At 43.5% G+C, this 21,552-nt stretch overlaps 5 protein-coding genes across 5 annotated transcripts; 4 read left to right on the top strand and 1 right to left on the bottom strand.

The window, feature by feature from the left end:
* Nucleotides 1-235: 235 nt before the first annotated feature.
* On the top strand, nt 236-3,493 carry O0I10_010158 (uncharacterized protein; the record flags this gene model as incomplete). The annotated part of the gene is made up of 15 exons (XM_058490141.1): nt 236-406; nt 480-938; nt 1,018-1,634; nt 1,693-1,883; nt 1,946-2,086; nt 2,162-2,348; nt 2,406-2,492; nt 2,546-2,603; nt 2,675-2,697; nt 2,753-2,848; nt 2,913-3,008; nt 3,067-3,139; nt 3,220-3,255; nt 3,326-3,379; nt 3,452-3,493. The coding sequence occupies 15 exons, from the start codon at nt 236-238 to the stop codon at nt 3,491-3,493; spliced, it is 2,331 nt and encodes a 776-aa protein (XP_058339124.1).
* A 158-nt stretch (nt 3,494-3,651) lies between these two features.
* On the bottom strand, nt 3,652-6,762 carry O0I10_010157 (uncharacterized protein; the record flags this gene model as incomplete). The annotated part of the gene is made up of 13 exons (XM_058490140.1): nt 3,652-3,858; nt 3,917-4,037; nt 4,271-4,308; nt 4,374-4,505; nt 4,565-4,804; nt 4,863-4,931; nt 4,985-5,188; nt 5,250-5,484; nt 5,538-5,774; nt 5,837-6,184; nt 6,245-6,292; nt 6,355-6,546; nt 6,614-6,762. The coding sequence occupies 13 exons, from the start codon at nt 6,760-6,762 to the stop codon at nt 3,652-3,654; spliced, it is 2,220 nt and encodes a 739-aa protein (XP_058339123.1).
* A 1,233-nt stretch (nt 6,763-7,995) lies between these two features.
* On the top strand, nt 7,996-14,299 carry O0I10_010156 (uncharacterized protein; the record flags this gene model as incomplete). Its single annotated transcript, XM_058490139.1, has 10 exons — nt 7,996-9,064; nt 9,148-10,353; nt 10,413-10,946; nt 11,003-11,366; nt 11,426-12,651; nt 12,706-12,786; nt 12,845-12,982; nt 13,038-13,644; nt 13,713-13,931; nt 13,990-14,299. 10 exons carry the CDS (start codon nt 7,996-7,998, stop codon nt 14,297-14,299), a joined length of 5,754 nt encoding a protein of 1,917 aa, XP_058339122.1.
* Nucleotides 14,300-14,659: 360 nt separating this feature from the next.
* Nucleotides 14,660-15,063, top strand: O0I10_010155 (uncharacterized protein; the record flags this gene model as incomplete). The annotated part of the gene is made up of 2 exons (XM_058490138.1): nt 14,660-14,943; nt 15,021-15,063. The coding sequence occupies 2 exons, from the start codon at nt 14,660-14,662 to the stop codon at nt 15,061-15,063; spliced, it is 327 nt and encodes a 108-aa protein (XP_058339121.1).
* Nucleotides 15,064-15,209: 146 nt separating this feature from the next.
* O0I10_010154 (uncharacterized protein) lies at nt 15,210-16,748 on the top strand (the record flags this gene model as incomplete). Its single annotated transcript, XM_058490137.1, has 8 exons — nt 15,210-15,419; nt 15,476-15,486; nt 15,545-15,596; nt 15,657-15,796; nt 15,856-16,064; nt 16,122-16,215; nt 16,278-16,438; nt 16,507-16,748. 8 exons carry the CDS (start codon nt 15,210-15,212, stop codon nt 16,746-16,748), a joined length of 1,119 nt encoding a protein of 372 aa, XP_058339120.1.
* Between the last annotated feature and the right edge of the window lie 4,804 nt (nt 16,749-21,552).

Genomic DNA, 21,552 nt, shown 5'->3' with positions numbered 1-21,552 from the left:
CGAGGTACAAAGGTACATTTACACCAAACGACTACGGGATTTTTTATGATAGTAGTAGTAGGCTCCATCGAAAACCTTATATAGAAGGGCGTCACTGCTGATGAACCATAATGTTGGGTATATAAATTCTGCCACTATGCGATAACAATGAAGCCAATGATCGCTGTACGTAAATGGGAATGTTTTGGCTTCAAACACATTATGCACCTTTTCTTTCCCCGTTTCATTTCCCGGCATGAATGACAACCAAAATCGACTTGACAAGCCGAATGCATTGACCACCACCACCCACACCCACACCCCTCATACAGCGCTCAAGGGATTCAACACAACTGTGCCTTTTGCGTTCAAACCAAATCCTGCTCGTAAACTCGTATCATGGGCTTCTCTTCCAAGAGTCGACAAAGTATGTGCACATCCGCCTATCAACGATGACGAAAAAAGGCTCTCATTTGGGTTCATTATGTATCATTTATTAGGAGAGTTCAAACAACAAGACGACCCATCCTAGCACCCACAAATCACAAGCATCGCATAAAGAAAACATCTCTAGTGCAATCACAACTAAAAGCAACCAACAGCAATCACATCATGCTCTTCAAAAACAAGTTTGGTCAAATGCAGCATCCAGCCGAACAACAGAAGTGAAACCAACATCATCCGCCCTTCGATCTCAAGGCACAACACCTCTACCTTCCTTGTTCTCTTTCTCACCAACATTCCACACCAATGTACAAAGGCACCCATCAACCCCATTGTCAACAGCTGTCCAAATGCTACCAGCTTCAGCATCGACCAAATTAGAAAAGTCATCCATCAGCAAGAAGAGACATGACAAGGAGAACAGCAATCCCAATCCTGGAACTGGTCTCGTTCGCGTCAAAAAGGAAAAGCCTGAATACAGCTCTTCAAAGTTCAAGACTGTATCGTTTGCTATGGTGGGTATTGTTTGGTGCATGCATGTTGCTGTCACGTGCTCTGATTTATGATCATGTTTTCATGTATGCATGGTCTCAGTCTCCACAGCCAGCCAACAACCAATTGAATCATGTATCTTCTACAACGGCGCAACCATCCACATTAGCGAAGAGCACCAATGATGAGAGTATTCCTTCATGCACATTATCGACGTTGCCCCGTTCAACAACGCTCATCTCTGACGATCCAGTTTTATTGGCTTCTTCTCCAACAACAACGACACCGTTGACGGATCATGTGCCATCAATAGCCCATTCAGTAGCCGAAATCACCAACGCAACATCGCATAAATCGAATGATTCCATTTCCAGCGCGACAGCAAAGCCGTATACCCGCCAGCCTCCTCGATCAAGTACCAACAACAGCCTCTCGTTATCCGTGAAGGAGCATGGTGATAGAAAGAAAGAAGCATCAACTACCACCAGCAGCATTTCCAATCAGCTTCATACGGAAGATGTTGACAAGTTTGCAGTCTTCCTGAAACAGACATTAGCTCAAAAGGATGCAGCACGTACAGCAGCAGTGGAAGAAATCAATACGTTGCGAGGAAAGCTTCAATCCCAAGAAAAGATCATTGCTGAATACAAAGTCCAATTCCAGCGTTTAGACCAAGTATCAACCTCTTTAAGTGGCAAACAAGATGATATGGGACAAGGGTAAGTGGAAGCTACAGCTTAGTATGTGGGTATGGTATGCTAAATGATGATCTTTAAGCATTCAACAATTGTCGTCGCAGTATACTTTGGTCAAGTCAATGTTGGAGGATTTAAAACAAATGATCGACAACATGCAACAATCATCAACGTCGTCATCTATGAATGAAACCAATACGGTGGCTCAATTTCAAGACTTGATTGCAAAGACAACGAAGCTGCAGGATGAGCAACACCAAATGACCATGAAACGTATGTATATTACGCTTGATCTTGTTGACAAATCACAATCGAGCTAATCACATGAAGCATAGATATGGGTGATTTGGAGAAAGCTGTATCCAGAAATAATGCCATGTCGGATCGCTTGTATGAGCTTTATGCTGATATGGGAAGCCTTCGAAGCAAAATCAACCATGCGACGGAAACAAGTGCTAGGCAACGTGCATATATTGGTAGGTCCTGGTAGCTACGTACCCCGATTGGATATGTATGAAGAAACAAAGCTAACTCTCAAGTGCACTTTACAGCTGGGACATTGACAACCATCATCGAATTCGAGACTGCACACATCAAAGAGTTACGGCAGGAGGCAGGCGCCATACATGATGACATGAATACTTTGTCTGGGCATTTCAGCTATATTGGACACACAATTCAATCTTCAAAGGAAGCAAGTGACCTTGTCAAGAGTAAAATTGGATGCCTACGTGAAAAGTAAGTTGTAGAAAACATGAAAGAATGGCTCTAGGAATATTGAACGCCATAACATAGAATCGTTGCTCTGGAAGATATGATGGCCGAGGAAGGAAATGGATGCTACGTGGGTATGTCCAATGAAGCAGGGATGTCGGCACTCGAGTAAGTGTAGTAAAGGATTACCATGTTTCCATCCACCAGCTAATTCATGAAAGAAATAGTGCTGCTGCAAGTCGTGACAGGGAATTGGATAACCTACGTTTCATGGTACAGGTAACATCGTCAGACGGGCAAGTGATATCTTTCAGCTAATTTGGGTAACCTATTATTATTATCATTTTTAGAAAGCCCAAGCAGAAGCAACGAGGTAAATGGGATGGGGTTTGAAGGTGTCAACAAGATTGCTTAATCCTGTTTTGAAGGCAATCCAAACTTGCTGACGATTCTGCGGCGGATGGTATGCGTCTATTATCCGAAGTCGCCTTTCTCAAAGCAGAGCTCGAGACGCAAAAGGATCGGTACGTGCATTTTCCTCTTGTTGACGATATCAACAATGATAGTCCTCATCACCCTTTTATGAAGGTATGACGTCTTGCAGGAATCCTATGACAAAAGGGAACAAGAGCGTAATGCAGCCGACTCGGACAAAATGGTACTGCGATCCACATTAAAAAAGCGGTAACGTATCCAGGCTCCTCCATTAGCATTGAGTGTGTCTCATCTTTATCTCAAGTAGCCTTAATCCTGAACCTGAACTCGTATCTGAAACCGCCGATGGATCCCTAAGCAGACTTCGACGGCGCAAGAGGGTAAAAAGTAATTTCCAGTTCTTCAAAGGATTGGCCACGAAATGGCTATTTAACGAAGCTACGCTCTTTTTTCATCTTAGAGACTCCTAGTGCCTCCAACCAAGAAGAGTCAGCAGGTACGTAGATGTCTACAAGTGATTTATAGTTCGCATACTCAAGCATGCTACATACCATCGTCGTCAATAGCTACCAGCAGCATCAAACGACCTAACTGAATCGCCTGGTGACATTATGGAAGATGTAAGAAGAAGACGTGTAATGTATTATTCGTGGCATGGGATCTCATCCACCTCTATGATGTTTCAATGATAGATCGCAATGTACATTAAAAAATCAAACGATGAAAGCTCCTAACTCAATCGCGTTGTTGTATCGCTTATGTAAGCTGTCAAAGCAATAAATGGATCTTTATACAATGCATGTGATCGGCCGATTAAATTAAATGACCACTACTAAGGCCTATGGGCAGATGGGGTTGGGTGGGTTTGATATGTACACAAAATGAAGGCTATTTACGAAGTATTCTTTTGGCGTTTGGCGTTTGAGACATTCGTCGTCGAATCCTCTGGCAAAGGACGCTTCCCCTGTAATAAAGGCTTTTGTTGCGAGATCTCGTCACAGCTCGTGGTAATGACTTGATTTGTTTCTTCAATAGCTTGTAACACATTTTGCTTATGCTGTCTCCCTTGCTCATGCAATGATGTAAGCCCTGATGACATCTATCAAAGTCGTGTGGATTAGTTATTTATAGTACACTAAAAGCAAAGTGATACCTACATCGGCGAGCATCTTTTTTTGATCCACAATGGTCTTCTCTGCTCGATGAAGAGTGTCCAATCTATCTGTGCCTTGCTTGATAACATCATCCATCACGGTGCTCAGGTTGTCTTGCAAGTCGCTAAGATGTAAAATGATGGTTAAGGATTGTTAGAAGCAGGATGTCATTCAAATAAAGCCCAATAATAAAAAAGGATATTGTTTGATCTATCGTCATAGGATGATCGAATGTCTCCAAGCGTTGATTCTATCCTTCGTACACGAGAGTGACTCCATTCTTGGATGAAGTTGCCAATTGCATCAAGTAGAGTCTTGGTATCATTCCTCTGTTGTTCTCGTTCTCCCTCAACAAACGCCTGTAATGACGATCGTTCTTTCTCTGCTCGTTCACGCTAATGTTGCATACCTATTAGCCGTTTCTCTTTCTCTAACCCATCCACCCACCCACAACTTTTACCTCTTCTGATAGCGTTGTCATGGTATCCTCCCTTACGGTCATCAATGATTTCGTCTGGTGCTCAATGTATTGACGTTCGCCTTGCATATGGTTCTTGTACATTTGTTCAAAATGCTTCTCAATACGGATAATCTAATTTTCCCAATGATGAGCCCCCATGGTTCCCTTTAACCATCCATTCTTATGCATACCTTGGCATTGATGTCACTCAAATCTTCCTCAAAAGTGTCAAAGAAACTTGCAATCGCTTTTTCGGCCAAAGCGCATTTCTGCTCAGATTCTTCGCGTAACTTGATACGGATCCGTTCCATCTTGTCGGCAAACTCATTTTGTGCTCGAATTCCTTCTTGCGTCAATGCATGCATAATATCGGTGTTGGCTTCAAGTGATGATAACAGCGAATTGATGGCTGACATGGATCCATTCGTATACTATTCGCAAATGTTAGTCTCCTATTTAAAAGTGACACCATGGGGGATATTTACTTACTTGTGATATACGGTCAGAAAATTCAGCGATTTGCCGTTCAAGCTTGGTATTCAGACGCTTCAGCTTTCCCTAAAGAATACCCATTTAGTATCCATTGTCCTCAAATATCGACATGAACTTACTTGAATATCTTCCAGCTCTGACTCTTTGCCCAAAAGCAACTTTGTCTTTTCCTCCAACTCCTTTCTTTTAGCATCCAGCGTATCTTTTGCTGCCTTGATGTCACGCGTCAATTCAACGATTCGATCTTTTGAGCTTTGGTTCTCATCCGTTAACAATGAATAAGATTGCTGTGACAAGTATACGCCATTCTGTTCTCGTGATGCCTAATATCGGATATACGTCAAATCCACATCTCTAATAACCTTCTAAGCTCAGCTTACTTACTCGTAGATCTGCTTTGAGCCTCTCAATGGTCATTTCATATTCTCGTAATAGGACACGTGGATTCATTCGTTGATTGGCTTCTGGTCGGTTGCGGATATTCTTGGCGCGCTTTGCATAATCCAATGTACTGATAATCTCCTCTTGGTTCATCTTTGCAACTGAAATGGTGGCAATAATGCAGGTCTTGGTACGACCACCAAGTGAATCTTTCAAGAGGCGAGTCAACTTGCTCTCCCTATAAAACAAAAGGTCAATGATGAATGCGATCCCAAGATTTGTTAAGCTTACCTGTAAGGTACATGTTGAGCATGATCCACAAGTTGATTGATGACCCGGCCTAATGTGAGCAAACTTTGATTGATCATGCCAGCTTCACGTGCTCTTGTATATTCAGCACCTGATCGATTGATGTTTTCTGATCCAGCCAAATCCACCAAATTGAGCTTGCCCACTTTCAAGACATCTTCACCCTCCGGTAACGTCTCTTTGATATGCACAGTGAGAGTGAATATACAATGGGAACGGCTAAGCAAAACAAAGAGTGAGCATCAAGAGAGAAGGATGGTACCTCCTACAAAGCAACAAACCTTGATTTGTCATTGCATCGTGTTGCAGCAATGCTTCTATTTTTGTTTCCTCTTTGCATAACATCCAGGGCCTCCGATGCACTCGATATCAATGACTCCTCCATGCCTTGTACAATCACACCTCGTCCATTTTGATCCTCAAAGATACGTAGCGCTCGATTGTCATTGCTTTGTCCAAGTAGATCACGAAGCTCCTCATTGTATAATTCAATCAACGACACTTTGACTGAATAATCAGCACCTTGGTTATCCAATGTCTCAAACAACTTGGTGACAGCTCTTGGGATGATGCCAGCTTGACTTGAGAATCCACCATCTCTCTCCTCTAAGTCTCCTTCCATCGTATACCTAGACGTCATGTTAACTTTTCTTCATCTTATCAAAAAGTCATCATGACGAAGTCCTTACGTTTTTCCAGTGCCAGTTTGACCATAGGCGAATATAGTGCAATTGTATCTGTAGAAATAAGGCATTGGTATCAGGAACCAGAAGGCTATTCATTGTCAATGCAACCATACCCTAGCAACATCTCATCCAATATCGGTTGTGCAACTTCGTCGTATATCTCTTGTTGAGTTATCTCTGGTCCAAATACGCGATCAAAAGAATAGGACGACTCCTTGTTGGCCAAGCGTAGTGTTACTTCTCGCTTGCTTTTGGGTTCAACAATCACTGGTGAATTGGCCGCGATCTCTTGTTCGTTGCGTCCTCTATAGACGAGTCGTTATATACATTGCTTTCAAGAAAAAAATAAAGGCGATCGAAGGGTGTATGTACCTGCATCGTAACACGACCTGGATGTTGGTTCCTTTGTCTTCAATAGATCGTTTCACAACTTTTTGTCTCTCAACGGGGCGTCGATTGGCGTTGCTGCCTATTGATTTCCGAGTGCCCCCAGTACTGAATCGACTGCTGTCGCTCCACATGTCAAACGAAGGGTAAAAAAGTGGGAGAGCAGAGCTGAGACGAAAGCAAGTGAGAGAGTGTGTGCCTAGCTAAGTAACAATGAGAACGCTGGGTCATACCAAAAAATCCCACCAGCTGAGTGAAATTCCAGGCGCGTTCCTTCAAAGAAACGGTTGCCATAGAGAAATTAGGTACGTGTTTCCCCTTCAACCAGCTTGCAAGTTATTCACCTTCACATTCATTAGGCTGAAATGTATAGGTTTGCTGATAAATAATATGATGAATGTTATTCGTGGCTGCTGCTACTATGTTCGTTTACAATATGATTCATCTTGGTTAGTAAATATGTGAGAGTAAAGGGATACATGCACATGTTTCGAGCACACATTATTGGCTCGATTTCGTGTCAATCCATGATCCCGCCGTTTCCATGCTAAAAGATACAAGGATCTTCCCGAACGTGCACTTGCCAATTTACTCTAAGTATTGTGTCAACGTTGACGATCTTCTCCTTATCAAGATACAACTTACAATCAAATCCCTTGAAAAGCAACAATACAAGACCAGCTACTATAAAGTTTTATTTCATCTCCCTCCAACCCCAGATAGCTGGTACTACCAACCAGCATAAGGTTCTTCATTTTAATATTATACATCAACAGGATACGGTGCGAATAAAGCATCTTTTGCCCATATCAAGTGTATTGAATTTACAATGTGTGGTGCGAAAAAGTGAGTTAGATGCAAGAGGAGTATTGGTATTCGATGATGGTGTATATTACCTTAATATACGATGCACCTACTAATCGAACCTCGTTGAAAGCGGGTGTTGTGCTACAGAATTTTGACCATTCATGGTAATATGCCCACACTGCGAATCAAATCTCCTCCACAAGGCGATTTCTGTAGCTATATCACCCGCGGTAACATTTCAACCCCTTGACAATAGATGTGCCAAAGTGTAACGTAGCTTATATTAATACACACACATACATTGAACTTTTGATATATAGAATGTATTTAGGAGAGTCAATAGAGGTGAGGTGAGCCACTATAGTAAACGATGAAGGTGACAGAGTGAGAGTGCGGGTTGTTGTTGAGTTGAGTAGTAGGTTTGGACAAATATGGTGGAAGCACAGGCTTGAGCCCCGCCCAGCAAGATATCGTCACAGCGAAGAGGATACCTACAATTAATATAATTGCTTTATTCAAAGTCTCTTTCTCACCAGCCATACAACTCCAACCTTTCTTCAATGGCATCAGGAGGAACCATTCGGGATCTTCCTCCGGAAGTTCTGGAACAGCTTCATAGCCTCGACTTGGAACTTGAGGAGGGCGACATTACAAAGAAAGGCTATGAGAAAAAACGAGCTCAATTGCTGCAACCCTTCACTGTTGATGATGCTGTCGACGATAACACACCAGACACAAGCAATGCAACCTCAGCTATCAATGACGACAACAACGATGAGTCGAGAGCCGAGGACACGCAACAAGCCGAGACGATGCCTTTTGATCCCCTCGATGGTGAGCCTTCTGCAGCTGATGTCACCGACTTTCTCGACTACTTGCCATCACCAACGCATTCACCCACTCGACCCGAAGTGGGCGCAGCATTCATGGAAGAGAATCACCAGCAACTTGCTCAGCAACAACAGCAACAGCAGCAGGCGACAGGCATGGAAGGTGGTGCAAACATGATGAATACACAAAGCCCGTCAAGTCATAGTCCACCTCCTCCTGCTATGGCTCGTCCTACAGGTTATCCTCCTTGGCAACAGCAACAACAGCAACAATATGGATATGGACAATATTATGCACCTGCATCACCTCGACCTGGTTATCAATATGATCCTCGCATGATGTCGCGTCCTCCTTATCAACAACCACCACCACCACCACAGCAGCAACCACGACCAATGTATGGTCATTATCCAGGTCAACAAAGACCTCCTCCATTTGCAAGACCTGCTCCTCCTCCTCCTCCTCCATCCAATTCTCCTTATACACCAAGGCCAATGTATAATCCAGCACAGCCACGTCCTATGGCACCACCACAACAACAACCTATTAATGCTGGTGTGAGACCCATGTATCGTCCTGTACCTCCGCAACCACGTCCAATGGCAACGTATCCACCACCACCACGCCCTCCAGGCATTCAATCATCAGCACCTAGTAGACACACACGTACTTCGTCTTTGGAATCAAGATCGGATGCGAATAGTATGATGCAACCACCAGGCTCTGTTATTCGACCCACTTATCCCATGAATGGTTCTCATTCGGATTATGATATGCAAAGTCGTGGAGATGATTGGGGTATGTAAAAAAGAGAAAGAGATAGGGTAGGGTAGGGTTGTTTCTTGATCATTGTACTTATATATGTATATGCATGCATATAGAGACATCTTCAGTGAATGCTGGTTGGCGGCCAACACCTGGTAGAGCTCCTTCTATTATGTCTGCAACGAGTCATCCCAACAACAACAATCAAACTCGTATGTCTGGTAGCCATTTTGGTATGGCTGATTTGATGATGCAACGCCCTATTGTACGACAATCTTCCTTGACTCAGGGTCGTAGTCGATATGGCAACAATTACATGGCGACTAGTTTCAAGGCTGTTGAACCTGCACCCCAACCTCGTCTCATGTTGGATGATCCTATGGAGCAGGCGATGCTTGTTGATATGGCAGGTCGTCAACTTTTGCCACTACAGCCACGTGATGTTCCATTCAGTGTTCTCGACCATACCAACGAGCATTTAGACTTGGATCAATATGATAATCTTGGTGAGATTCTCCGACATCGTGCCATCAAGAGTGGGAATGCGAGAAACTTGGCATTTACGGTGGTGGATCCTCGTGGCAAGGAAGCATCCACGATCTCTTGGGAAAAGTTGAATGCTCGAGCAGAGAAGATATCGCATATGATCAAGGAGAAATCAGGCTTACGACGAGGAGAAAGAGTGGCATTGATCTATCGCAAATCTGAACAGATTGAATTTATCGTGGCCTTATTGGGATGCTTTCTTTCGGGTATGGTGGCAGTGCCAATCAATGCAGCTGAAGAGTTAGCCGAGCTATCATTCATCCTCAACCTCACCAATTCCAACTTGATCCTTACTACGGAGTTCAATCTCAAGGCCTTCACACGTGACATGCAGGCAAAATCAATCGATTTCCCTTCCAACATTGAATGGTGGAAAACCAATGATTTTGGTTCGTGGTATCCCAAAAAGTCGGCAGCTTATCCTACCATCAGCGTACCTGAAATTGCCTATATCGAATATGCAAAGGCTTCCAATGGCGAGCTCAAGGGTGTCACCATCAATCACAAAACAATCATGTCGGCTTGCTCTGAGCTTTTGGCATCGGTTACGGAGACCAGCACAACCATCAACGAGGAAACGGGTGATGCAACGGTGAAACCAATATACAATGCCCGCTCAGCAGATACCATTGTCACGTACTTGGAACATCGTCAACAAATTGGCTTGATTATCACTGTGCTTTGGTCCATTTTCTCTGGCAGCCATACCGTCTTTGCTAGCTCAAGCATCATGGATACGCCTGCTGTTTGGATCTATGTATTGTCAAAATATGAAGGTAAAGTAATGGGGGAGGTAATAATGGTTGATGAGGAAACTTATAATGATTTCATGAAGCTACCATCGCATTGGCGGAATATGAGTCGCTCAGCTATGCCACGCATTATTATCAAAAGCATACAAAGGAAGTCATGAACCAGAGCAAAAAAGTGACACCCGATCTTTCATTCCTCCGTTTCCTCTTTGTCGACACTCCAGTGATCAACCCAAGCATGAACGACTTGATTGCCAATTCTTTATTGAAGCCACTCAAGAGTAAGGCGCCTTTGGAGACATTATGCCCGATCGTATCACTTCCCGAATATGGTGGCATGATTTTGGCATTCAGAGATTTTATGGGTCCGGCACAACTTGATGAGGAGGGTAACAATCAACCAGGAGCTGATCCTTCGGCAGCAACAGGAGGGGGTCGATCCGTACTTGCCCCTGGTGGATCACGTGATGTATGGGAATGCCTTTTGGATGCAGAGTCACTCAAGATGAACAAGGTCGTGGTGCTTGCTACTGGTGATGAAGTGCGTGAAATGGCAAGTGAAGCTGATGGATCAGGAAAAATACGTGTAGCCTCCTTTGGTTTTGTGATGCCAGAAGGTAAGCAACAAGGATAAAGAAACAAGCAAAGGATACTAATCATTGGTTATGGATAGCCACTGTTGCCATTGTTGATCCTGAGACTGGTACTCTTTGCCCACCGGATACCATTGGTGAAATATGGGTGGATGCTCCTTCACTTTCGGGTGGTTTTTGGGCATTGCCTAAACACACTGAAGCCATTTTCCATGCTCGTCCAGTGGTGGTGCCAGCTGAAACTCTCAGGCCCGAGATTTATGATCAAGAATTTTTACGTACTGGATTGGTTGGAACCACGATTGGCGGTCGTCTTGTTGTATTTGGTGGTTATGAAGATCGCATTCGCCAACAACGTTTGGGTGAAAACTTTGGTATTGAAGAAATCCACTTTTCAACCGACATTGTTTCTACCATCAAGAAGCAAACCTCCGTCGATCAATGGTAAGAAAAAAAACACTTTTCACTCTATGTATCTCATTTTTACTAATCCCATTTCATAGTGTTGCTTTCGATGTTTCTGTTAATGGGCAGCATATGCCTATCATTGCTTGTGAGACTGGAATTGCACGTGCTGAACTTGTCAAACTTGCCGGCCAAGTCATTGACGTTGCGTTGACAACACATGGGCTACGCGTATTCGCTGTTTTATTTACGGCGCCAAGGGCCATGCCTCGCCATTTACGACATGGCAAACAACGTGTGCATCCATTGATGGTTAAGAAAGCATTCATGTCGGGCGAATTGGCAGTGCGATATCTCAAGATGGATGTTGATCGAACAGTATTCAATCTTGCATCACATGATGATCCAACAAATGGCGTATGGCGTTCATTCATGGCATACGACAAGGCCATTCGCATGGGCCAAATCATTCCGCGACCTCAACAACAGCACACAGGCATGGAATCGGTGCGAGAAGTGATTGATGAGCGCACGGATTATGATCTATCCAAATTTGCCAACATCATTGAAGTACTGCTTTGGCGTACCAAGTTGTACCCTGAAGAGACAGCTTATGTGGCCGTGTTACAAGCAAATGCTGGAAGTGCTATCAGCACCAAACCCTACTCGTGGCGCAAGATCAATAACAAGATTGCTGGTGTGGCCAACTATCTATATAAGAAGGGCGTCAAGTGTGGACACAAGGCACTCGTATTGATGCCATTTGGTATCGAGTGGATTCAAACCATTTATGCTTGTATGGTGTTGGGCATCACACCCGTGCCATTTTCACCACCCGATCCGCAACAGCATCCTCAACGTGTACATGAAGACATTGCCTCCATGATCGGCACCGTCAAGGATTTGGATATCTCGTACATTTTCATTAATTCGCAAGGTGATGATATCATGCGACATAAACTGGTGCATGGAGCTGTCAAGCAAGTGATGCAAGGTTATCGTGATAAACGCTTTAAGCTTCCCGACTATACCAACGTCAGCAAAGCGAGCAAGACAAGCAAGATGCTAGGCAAGGATAGCGGCTTTTACGTTAAGCCTGAATGGTTTGCCGCTGGTCAAAATATTCCTGCCATCATTTCGGTACACATGTCAGCGGATGGTCCACGATATTATGCCACGCTTGGCCACGACACTCTCCTTGCTCAATGCAGGGCCCAGAAGATGACATGCCAAATGAAGAGCCAACGCAGCATCATCGCTTCAAGTCTTGGCGCCTATGATGGCCTTGGTTTATTACATTATGCATTCGCTGGAACGTATCTTGGTAAGGCTTACTTATATGTGTGTGATGGACTTTGTTATTGATATGCAAATGAAGGATCCCCAACGGTTTTGTTATCCATGGACGACTTTTACAATAACCCCGCCAGCTACATTGAGCTCTTGCAACGATACAAAGGTAATAATCTTACATTGATGATCATTCTTACTAGATGAGCTGATCCCATTTCTTTTAGCCAAGGACGTTTGTGCAACACACCCATTGCTGCAGTATGCCATGAACCGTATAAATCCTTCTGAGCTCCGTGGTTTATCGCTTCAAAACCTACAAAACTTGATGTTAGTCACTGAGGGACGACCTAAACCTGCTCTATGTAAGTTCAATATCAACCTCTCTTATCGAAAAATGTGCCTAATGCTTTTACATAGACCAACATATGGTGCGATTCTTTGGTCCAAACAGACTTGAAAAGGAAGCCGTGAATACCGTTTACAGCCACATGTCTAATCCAATGATTACCACCCGATCGTATATGTTGATTGAGCCAATCTCATTACTACTCGACTTTAATTGGTTACGTCAAGGCATTATTCGACCATTACCAATGGATGATGAAACATACGGCTTGATTGTACATGACTCTGGTATCGTCCCAAGCAATACCATGGTGGCTATTGTCAACCCGGAGACCGGTGCTCTTTGTCCAAGTCATACCATTGGTGAAGTTTGGGTAGCATCCGATTGCAATGTCAAGACGTTATATGGCATGGGTGATAGTGCACACAATGAAATGTTTGAAGCAACAATTACAGGCGGTGATCCTCGTGTCAAATATCTGCGTACAGGTGATCTTGGCTTTTTGTGGAACGTTCAGCGACGTGTGGATCGTACGCAACCTATGGTGGAAGAAGGTCAATGTTTGTTTGTGCTTGGATCCAAACAAGAAACGATTGAGCGTAATGGCCTGCTTCATTTTGCCACTGATATGGAGTTCACCGTTGAGCGATGTCATCAAGGAATTATTCCTGGAGGATGGTAAGATGTGGATTGATGGTATGGATGAGGGCATATCAAGAAGACTAAACACAACTTTTTCTTTCTAGTATTATTTTCCAAGCGAATCAAGAAGTCGTTGTTGTAGCAGCCGTCAAATCAGCTAATCAAGCCTTGTCTTGTGTCCCATTGATTGTCAGCAGCGTTTTGGAGAATCATTCTATACTCGTGGATACCGTTGCCATCATCCATAGCAACCAATTGCCTCGCACACGCTTTGGAGATAAGCAACGTCGTAAAGCAATGACATCCTTTTTGGAAAAGAAGCTGTAAGTGTTTGTATGGGATGGCTTTTGTTGAGCAACATTCTCACGATGAAACTATTAGCCCTGTGATTTATGTGAGCCGTATCACCAATCAACATGAGCCATTGGGACTCCCACAATGGACACAATCGCAAGTTGGCCTTGATAATGATGCAGCCTCGGTTATATCCATGTCCCATCAACCTCCTAGGTCTGTGGGTGCTCGATCGGTTGTTGACAATAACAATGGCGAGATTGGACGAAGCGATAGTGTCAACAGCCAATTAGAACGACGAAATACATCAAGCACAAATCGATCTGGTGGCACACAAAGAATGTCATCTGTCCCCGCCTCACCCGCCATCACTGAACCACCGCAGTCCCTCGACTGAAATACCCGATATAATACTTAATTACTACACACTACTAGTTTGGATCTAGTCATCTTCTCCTTTCCCCTATTATTTCATTTTTCTCCCCTGTTGTTAGAGTTTCTTGGTTCCTTCCATTGTTTAAATTAATAGAATTGAAAGAGAGCATTATGATTCGCACGATTGTATCATCAATGTGGGGTTACAAAACGTTAATCGGTTGATTCCTCCCGGTAACTTTAAGTGGATCCCGAATGGTCGGGTTCTTGTAGACTTTAGCCCCGCAAAAAAAGATGTAAAAAAGATTCGGGAAATCGCTTGTGGTTTTTCTTTTTTCTTTCAGTTTCTCTTTCCAATTCCCCCCTCACTTGTTTCTCATTCATGACCGATACTTTTGTGGATGAACGACGACCTTCTGTTCTATCGAATGGAGCTACCCTTCATGAACAACAGATCCCACAGCATGATCTAGTGATCCAACCAATCCCAAGCCGTGGAACAGTAGACCTTCCACCTCCGCAGCTCGCTACTGTTACAGCAGCGGATGATAAATTCTCCAAAGAAGTGCTAGAGGAGGATCAAGGACCTGATGGTGGCTTTGGATGGTTTGTCGTCCTTGGCACCTTCATGGTCCAATTCACTGCATTCGGCACCGCTGCTAGTTGGTATGCTCTCTCTTCTTTTTTTTATACTATGTTGAACATGCAAGGCTCAAATTTTTGCTATTTTAAAACTAAATGAGGTTAACGATGACTGATCCATGGATTGATTTTTCGGTGACATAGGGGTAAGTGATATCATGTGAATTAAAAAATTGATAGTGTAGCGTATTAGGCTCGCTTTGTACCTATGATGTCCTATGCTGTGTGCTCAATGCTCATGCTCTCTCTCTCTCTTTTTTTTTTTCTTTTCATTGGTAAACAAAGGTATTATGCAGGATTATTTTGAACGCAATGTCTTTGAGGGTGTTCCAAATGCCCAGCTTCAATTATCGTTTGCAGGAACATTCATGGAGATGTTTGTGGACATGATGGGTCCTTTAGTACAGATCCTGACATCGAGATTCGGCCTTAAATTTGTCCTGGTTTTGGGAGGCCTATTGATGACCCTGGGTCTCCAAATGGCTTCATTAACATCCGAGGTATGATTATAAGCCCACTATCGTTATCAACTCGTATCTCATTGTTTTGCTTGTAGATATGGCATCTGTATGTATACTTTAGTAGAGGGTCAATTTACTTCTTAGGTTATTAACATCGTTGTTAGCTACTTGTCGCAAGGAATCTGCTTTGGCACCGGTGCATCATTCATGTTTGTGGTAAATCAAAAGGTAATCTTAATGCTGCTTGCTTGTCTCTTAACGCTGTTCCCTTTTTAGATTGCAATGGGTATCCTCCCACAATGGTTTAATAAGAAACGAGGACTTGCCACAGGCCTAGCATCCAGCGGATCAGGCATTGGTGGTTTGGTGTTGCCTTTCATTCTCACAGCAGTGAATGATTCACTTGGTATTGGATGGTAAGCTTACATTGCATGTGCCCTATTACGTTCATACTCACTAAGCTAAATACGTATAGGTCTTACCGTGTCCTTGGTTTCATTATCCTTGGCTGCAGCACCATTGCTTGTCTTTGTCTTCGGGAGCGTGTTAGAACTGCTGACAAGACAACCAAATTGAGCCAAATCTTTAACTTTGAAGTGCTCAAGGATCTCAACTTTGTTCTTTGGGTATTAGGCTCAATGATTGGTCTCATGGGTTTCTTTGTTCCTTATTTCTTTTTGCCGTGTAAGTATCATACTTGCATTCTCCTTAACCACATCACACTAATAATATCGTTATTAGCCTATATCACATACCTTGGTATGTCCACTGGTGACAGTGCTACAATCATTGCCGTTCTCTCAGCAGCCAACTTTGTCGGTCGTATCACGATTGGGTAAGCGAACATCAATAACAAGCTTCAAAGCATTAGCAAATGGCTCACATTTCTACACATAGATACATCTCTGATCGCATTGGTCGATTGAACACTGATATCATCTTCCTTATCCTCGCTGGCTTGAGCTCGTTTTTGATATGGACATTTGCATATGATTACCAGACACTAATGGGTTTTGCCGTCATGTTTGGCTTTTGCAACGCATCCTACTTTTCATTGTGTAAGTACCATCATCATGGGCCCCTACTAGCATCATGAATGGTTTGTGCTCATACGCAATGTATCTAGTGTCTCCCATCACTGCTACCATCCTCGGCATGAAACGATACCCCACAGGTCTGTCGATTCTTTTACTCAGCAATGCCATCTCTGTGTACGGTCCTAGTATTGCCAGTGCTATTCAAACCCGTGTAGATACGGAGCCTTACTTGACATACAAGATATTCACCGGGTTTGTGTACGTGCTTGGTGGTCTCATTCTCATTGTTCTCAAAATTAGAATGACGAAGTCTCTTCTTTCAGTCATTTAATAATAACCAATCTTTCGTCGCATATAATAAAATTACAATCATTCATAAAAAAGGAGTCAGCGTGTGTTACGTTCGTTTGCTACACAAAGAAGTTCTTGTATATTGACTCTAAGATGTGTGAGGTGGTTGACAATGAACAAAGCCTACCATCTTTATTATTCCAAGCAATAGTATGTAATCCACAAGCTAGCAAAGTCCAAGCGTGTAATAAATAAACAATGCTTTATTTCATCTAGCTATCTTGCTAATGTACATTGCCACCATCGTCGCCCAATATCCAAGACGCGCAAGTAGAAAAGAATGGGATCTTGCAGGCTTCCTTTTGAATCTCATTGCCATTATCGTCATTGCTGCGGATGAGGTGATCATTGTAATCGTCATTGTTGTGAAAGTGATGATCATTGTAATCGTCATTGTTGTGAAGTGGTAATCATCGTAATCGTCATTGTTGTGAATATCGTGGTCATCGTAATGGATGTCTCTATAAGTAAAAAGTAGGCAAGTTAGACCATCAGGTACCGGGAATGATGACGATTTGGTATACCGCTAAGCGATCCTCTCTAAGGAAGAAAGCAAATCAAAAGGAATTCACAAACCAAATCACCACCATAAGAGCAACGTCAGGCGATCCCTTGTTCTTGAGAAAGCACTGCACGAATCACGCAAGGCCAGTTCGATCCATGGCAAGGAAGGACATCACTTACGTAGAGTCCAGGCTCATAGTTGACCTCATTCATCCTCTCCAAAGAAAGAATGATCCCCAATCCAATCCTTCCAATCATTTCCCACCTCATGAAAAGAAATCCTCAAGGGTAACGAGCCTATCACGAGAAGAGCGTGTTGGTTCAACACATTCACGAGCTGTTGAAAATCCCCTTTTACCTCAACACGGTGACCATGCTCTTCCAAAAACCCATCGTCGTCGACCCATCAACTCAAACGCAGGCCTATAGAGCCCTGGACGGCATTCCAAGAAGCTTTTCCAGCACACTTGGCTAGTGCACAGCGACGCAGCGGCCACTTGATACAGGCTGGGACTTGAACCCAAAGAGATGATGATGATGCCCCAAGTTGCATTGCCTGACCAAAGAAACCTATTCAATTCATTATTAGCACACACTCACACACACAATAAACACCCTTTTCATTGTTTGTTTCATTGCACTTGCCTTTTCCATATACACAAACCACCCCTTTGTTGGTGGTTACTGGAAACCGAAAGCCATGGTATAGTAGTGTAGTTGAGCTGAAACAAAACCAGCCACCGTCTTGAGACCAAACTTGCCTCTATACAAGCTGACATGTCAATGGAACCAGTTAGGCTGCAACATTGGACTCTGAATGTACCTGTTGACACCAACAAGCGTAAGGCGTGAATAGCAACGAACAAGAGGAAGCAACCGTATCGCCATGGCAATAGCCAACCCACCCACCACGCTCATTCCTCGGCACTTGGACACACTCTCACTCCTTGACAATGCATGTTACCTCACAGTCAACAAGAGCACTCTTTGATAACACATTACCTACCTTGGTTGGAATGTCGTGAATGCGATAAAAGCAGACGAGCGAGAAAGAGAAGAGAAGCCCTGTGACCCTCAAGTCGTGGCGCTGCTGGTCCCCAAGTTTAAATCCCCTACTGCTACTACACTGAGGCCACTCAATTACCCTATACACACCACCCATCATCATCATCCTTACGATAGACAATAGACATGCTTAAATAAATGAAATGATTATCCTCACGTATAGCAAAAGGGTGTGTGTCATTTTACACTTTACATGATAATGATGATCCAATAACACTCATTGTTGCCATACTACCATGTCACCTCGGATCAAGAAACTTGAATGATGGGGATGCTGGGCTGGAGCAGGACAATCGTTCGTATGCATTGGATTGGACAACAATGGAGAATGGGAGGACTAAGGTTATTAGCTGGCATTTTGAACTATTCCTAAATAGTGTACAAGAATCATGCATCGCCTGTGCTGACTGACTCAAGTTACACGACACGTCCCTCTGCATCTTTGGCTCTATTGTAGTCATACTACTTTACAATGAACAAAGAACTCTTTTCATATAGCATCACGCTTACAGCATATGTAAAACATAAAGGTGCCTGTATCTCTAAACTTTACAATGAAACGTGGGGTCTTTCATAAAACCATGTTACTCGGCGGGGTGAAAGCGATCTTGTGTAAAACTATGAAGTCCATCGTGGCCAATCCCAGATTTCGCAATGTCGCTACCAGCCAAACTGGATCTGGGGGTCGACCTCTTCCACGACGACGACCAAAAAAATATTTTTTGGGCTAGTTGCGACATTGAACGTGAAACTTTCACACAAGGTGCTGTTGGCCAAGCCGAGCCCATTGCTCTAATAAAAACCCCACGTTCGATTGTAAAGTTCGGAGATACAGGCACCTTTATGTTTGTGTGCGTGATGCTATATGACAAGTGGTCTTTGTTCATTGTCAAGTAGGTGGACCATGGCAGAGCAAAAGATGCAGAGGGACGTGTTTGTGTAACTGGGTTAAAAAGTTTGGACTTCAGGGACCATGCATGACAGGTACGCAACCCTCATTTTCAGGTCATACATTGGCAGCTAATAGCCACTTTTGTGCATTCCCAACTTTTGTGCATTCTATTGTAGGTGGACGATGCTCCTGCTCTAGACATTCATTTCCATGAATAAAGTAGGTTGATCCGAGCTGATTTGGTTGAGTTATGGTCGAACAAGGATTAATCAGCTGAGACATTCGCACGTATGCTGATGTATGGATTGATGTAATCTCTCTTTGACCGTAGCTCAGCCAAATCAGCTCGGATCAAGATAATTGAATCATGGAAATGAATGTCTGGAGCAGGGGCATCGTTCCCATGCAATGGATCTCGCAACAATGATGATTGGATAAAAGTGGCCGTTAACTGGCAATACATGCCTGTTCCTAGATGATCCATAAAGTAATTATACATTGACCCTTTCATTCATGCAAACGTAGCTGTGTTACACAACACGACCCTCTGCATCTTTTGCTCTGCCAGGGTCCACCTAGTTGATAATGAACAAAGACCACTCTTCATATAGCATCACGCTTACAAACATAAAGGTGCCTGTATCTCCAAACTTTACAATGAAACGTGGGGTTTTTATTAGAGCAATGGGCTCGGCTTGGCCAACAGCACCTTGTGTGAAAGTTTCACGTTCAATGTCGCAACTAGCCCAAAAAATGTTTTTTGGTCGTCGTCGTGGAAGAGGTCGACCCCCAGATCCAGTTTGGCTGGTAGCGACATTGCGAAATCTGGGATTGGCAAACTTGATCGTGAAACTGGCACCCAAGGTGCAGTTGGCCAAGCCGAGCCCATTGCTCTATTAAAAACTCTGTGTTTCATTGTAAAGTTTGGAGATACAGGCACGTTTGTGTTTGTAAGCGTGATGCTATATGAGAAGTGGTCTTTGTTTAATGTAAAGTAGCTAGGCGCTGGAGAGCCAAAGATGCAGAAGGATGTGGTTGACTTATTGTGTCACAAACTCAGGGACAGGTGTTGAAGGGTCGATCCTATTGGTGGAGGGTGCATAACAGATATTTTCCCCTATAGTAAAGCCCGCCTATGGTAGCCCATATGGTATCTTTTTCATGTCAACCATGGCATGGTCAATAAGCTAGAGATGATCAGTGCATTTGAGAGTATTTGTGTGCAGGTATGTGAGGGGTATGGCATTGTTTATCTCCAGGTTTCGTACCCATAAAGGCTATATATACAAGATAGCGCATGCTGAATGTTGTCATAGATAAGCATATGTATGTACTCGTGCCATATTGTGTGGGGGTTCACTCTTTCTTAAACGTACTGATTTAAGCTTACTACATATGGAGTATGGACCAAGCTTCTGTAACAAAGACTATTGTTGGGTACCATTGCTATGGGTTTATTATCTTTGAGAATACAAGCTTCTGTTTAAATCTATGTACAATCCTAAGATTTGCTACATACTGCCTATCGTCTATTATCAGCATACGAACAAGGGAGCCTTAATGAATGTAATGTGTGAAAGAACAAAAGCGTCTCGATACAATGATGTGGGTGATCCAATATCACTTCCCGCCCTTCAATCCATATCCTCCCTTTCATTCCAGAAACCAACCAAGCGGATCGCGTAGAATCAGTGGGTATCATTGTTGTGTCATTGTATCCTTGGTTGCGGCCGTCATAAACATATTGATCCATATTGCAAACCAGTTCCTGTACTTGCCTTGGCTCCAATGTCCCAATACCATCCATGGCGGCAAATCGCCTTTCGTCTAGATGTAAGCCCTCTCATCCATGCCATCCAATCCATCATCAGCCTCAGCCATATCCACGCGACATGATCCATCTTCCCTGCTGACGACGTGCCACGTAACCAAAATGGCATTTCAGGATCACCTATCAATGTACTTGATTGCATCCATCCATAACCGTTGCTAGTCCAGCATGTTGATAGAAAGAACTCCTGTGATTGCTTCCTTTTTCATCCGGCTGTTGTTCAATCACTTCTTGGTCATTTTCTATCGCAGCTCAATCGAGTGAAGAATGCTTGTATTGTGGAGTGTGGTTGATGTGATGTGGCATTATCCATAGGAATTCGTTTGTACTGAAGCAAGTTACACGTAAATAAAGCTGCCTCTATACAATGGCAGTATGCTGTCCACATGAAAATGGCTGTAAGGAAGGTTGCTGCAAGTAAAGAACGCTGCTTGAGACATTGAAGTAAAGCACCTAGACCGCTGTTGCGTTTGATCGTGGTAGAGGAATGTG

The sequence above is a fragment of the Lichtheimia ornata genome (genome assembly GCF_029851405.1).
Source record: "Lichtheimia ornata isolate CBS 291.66 chromosome Unknown scaffold00065, whole genome shotgun sequence".
Taxonomy (NCBI): Eukaryota; Fungi; Mucoromycota; class Mucoromycetes; order Mucorales; family Lichtheimiaceae; genus Lichtheimia; species Lichtheimia ornata.
Note: the sequence above shows the minus strand (reverse complement) of the source record. Positions and strands in the feature narration are given on the sequence as shown.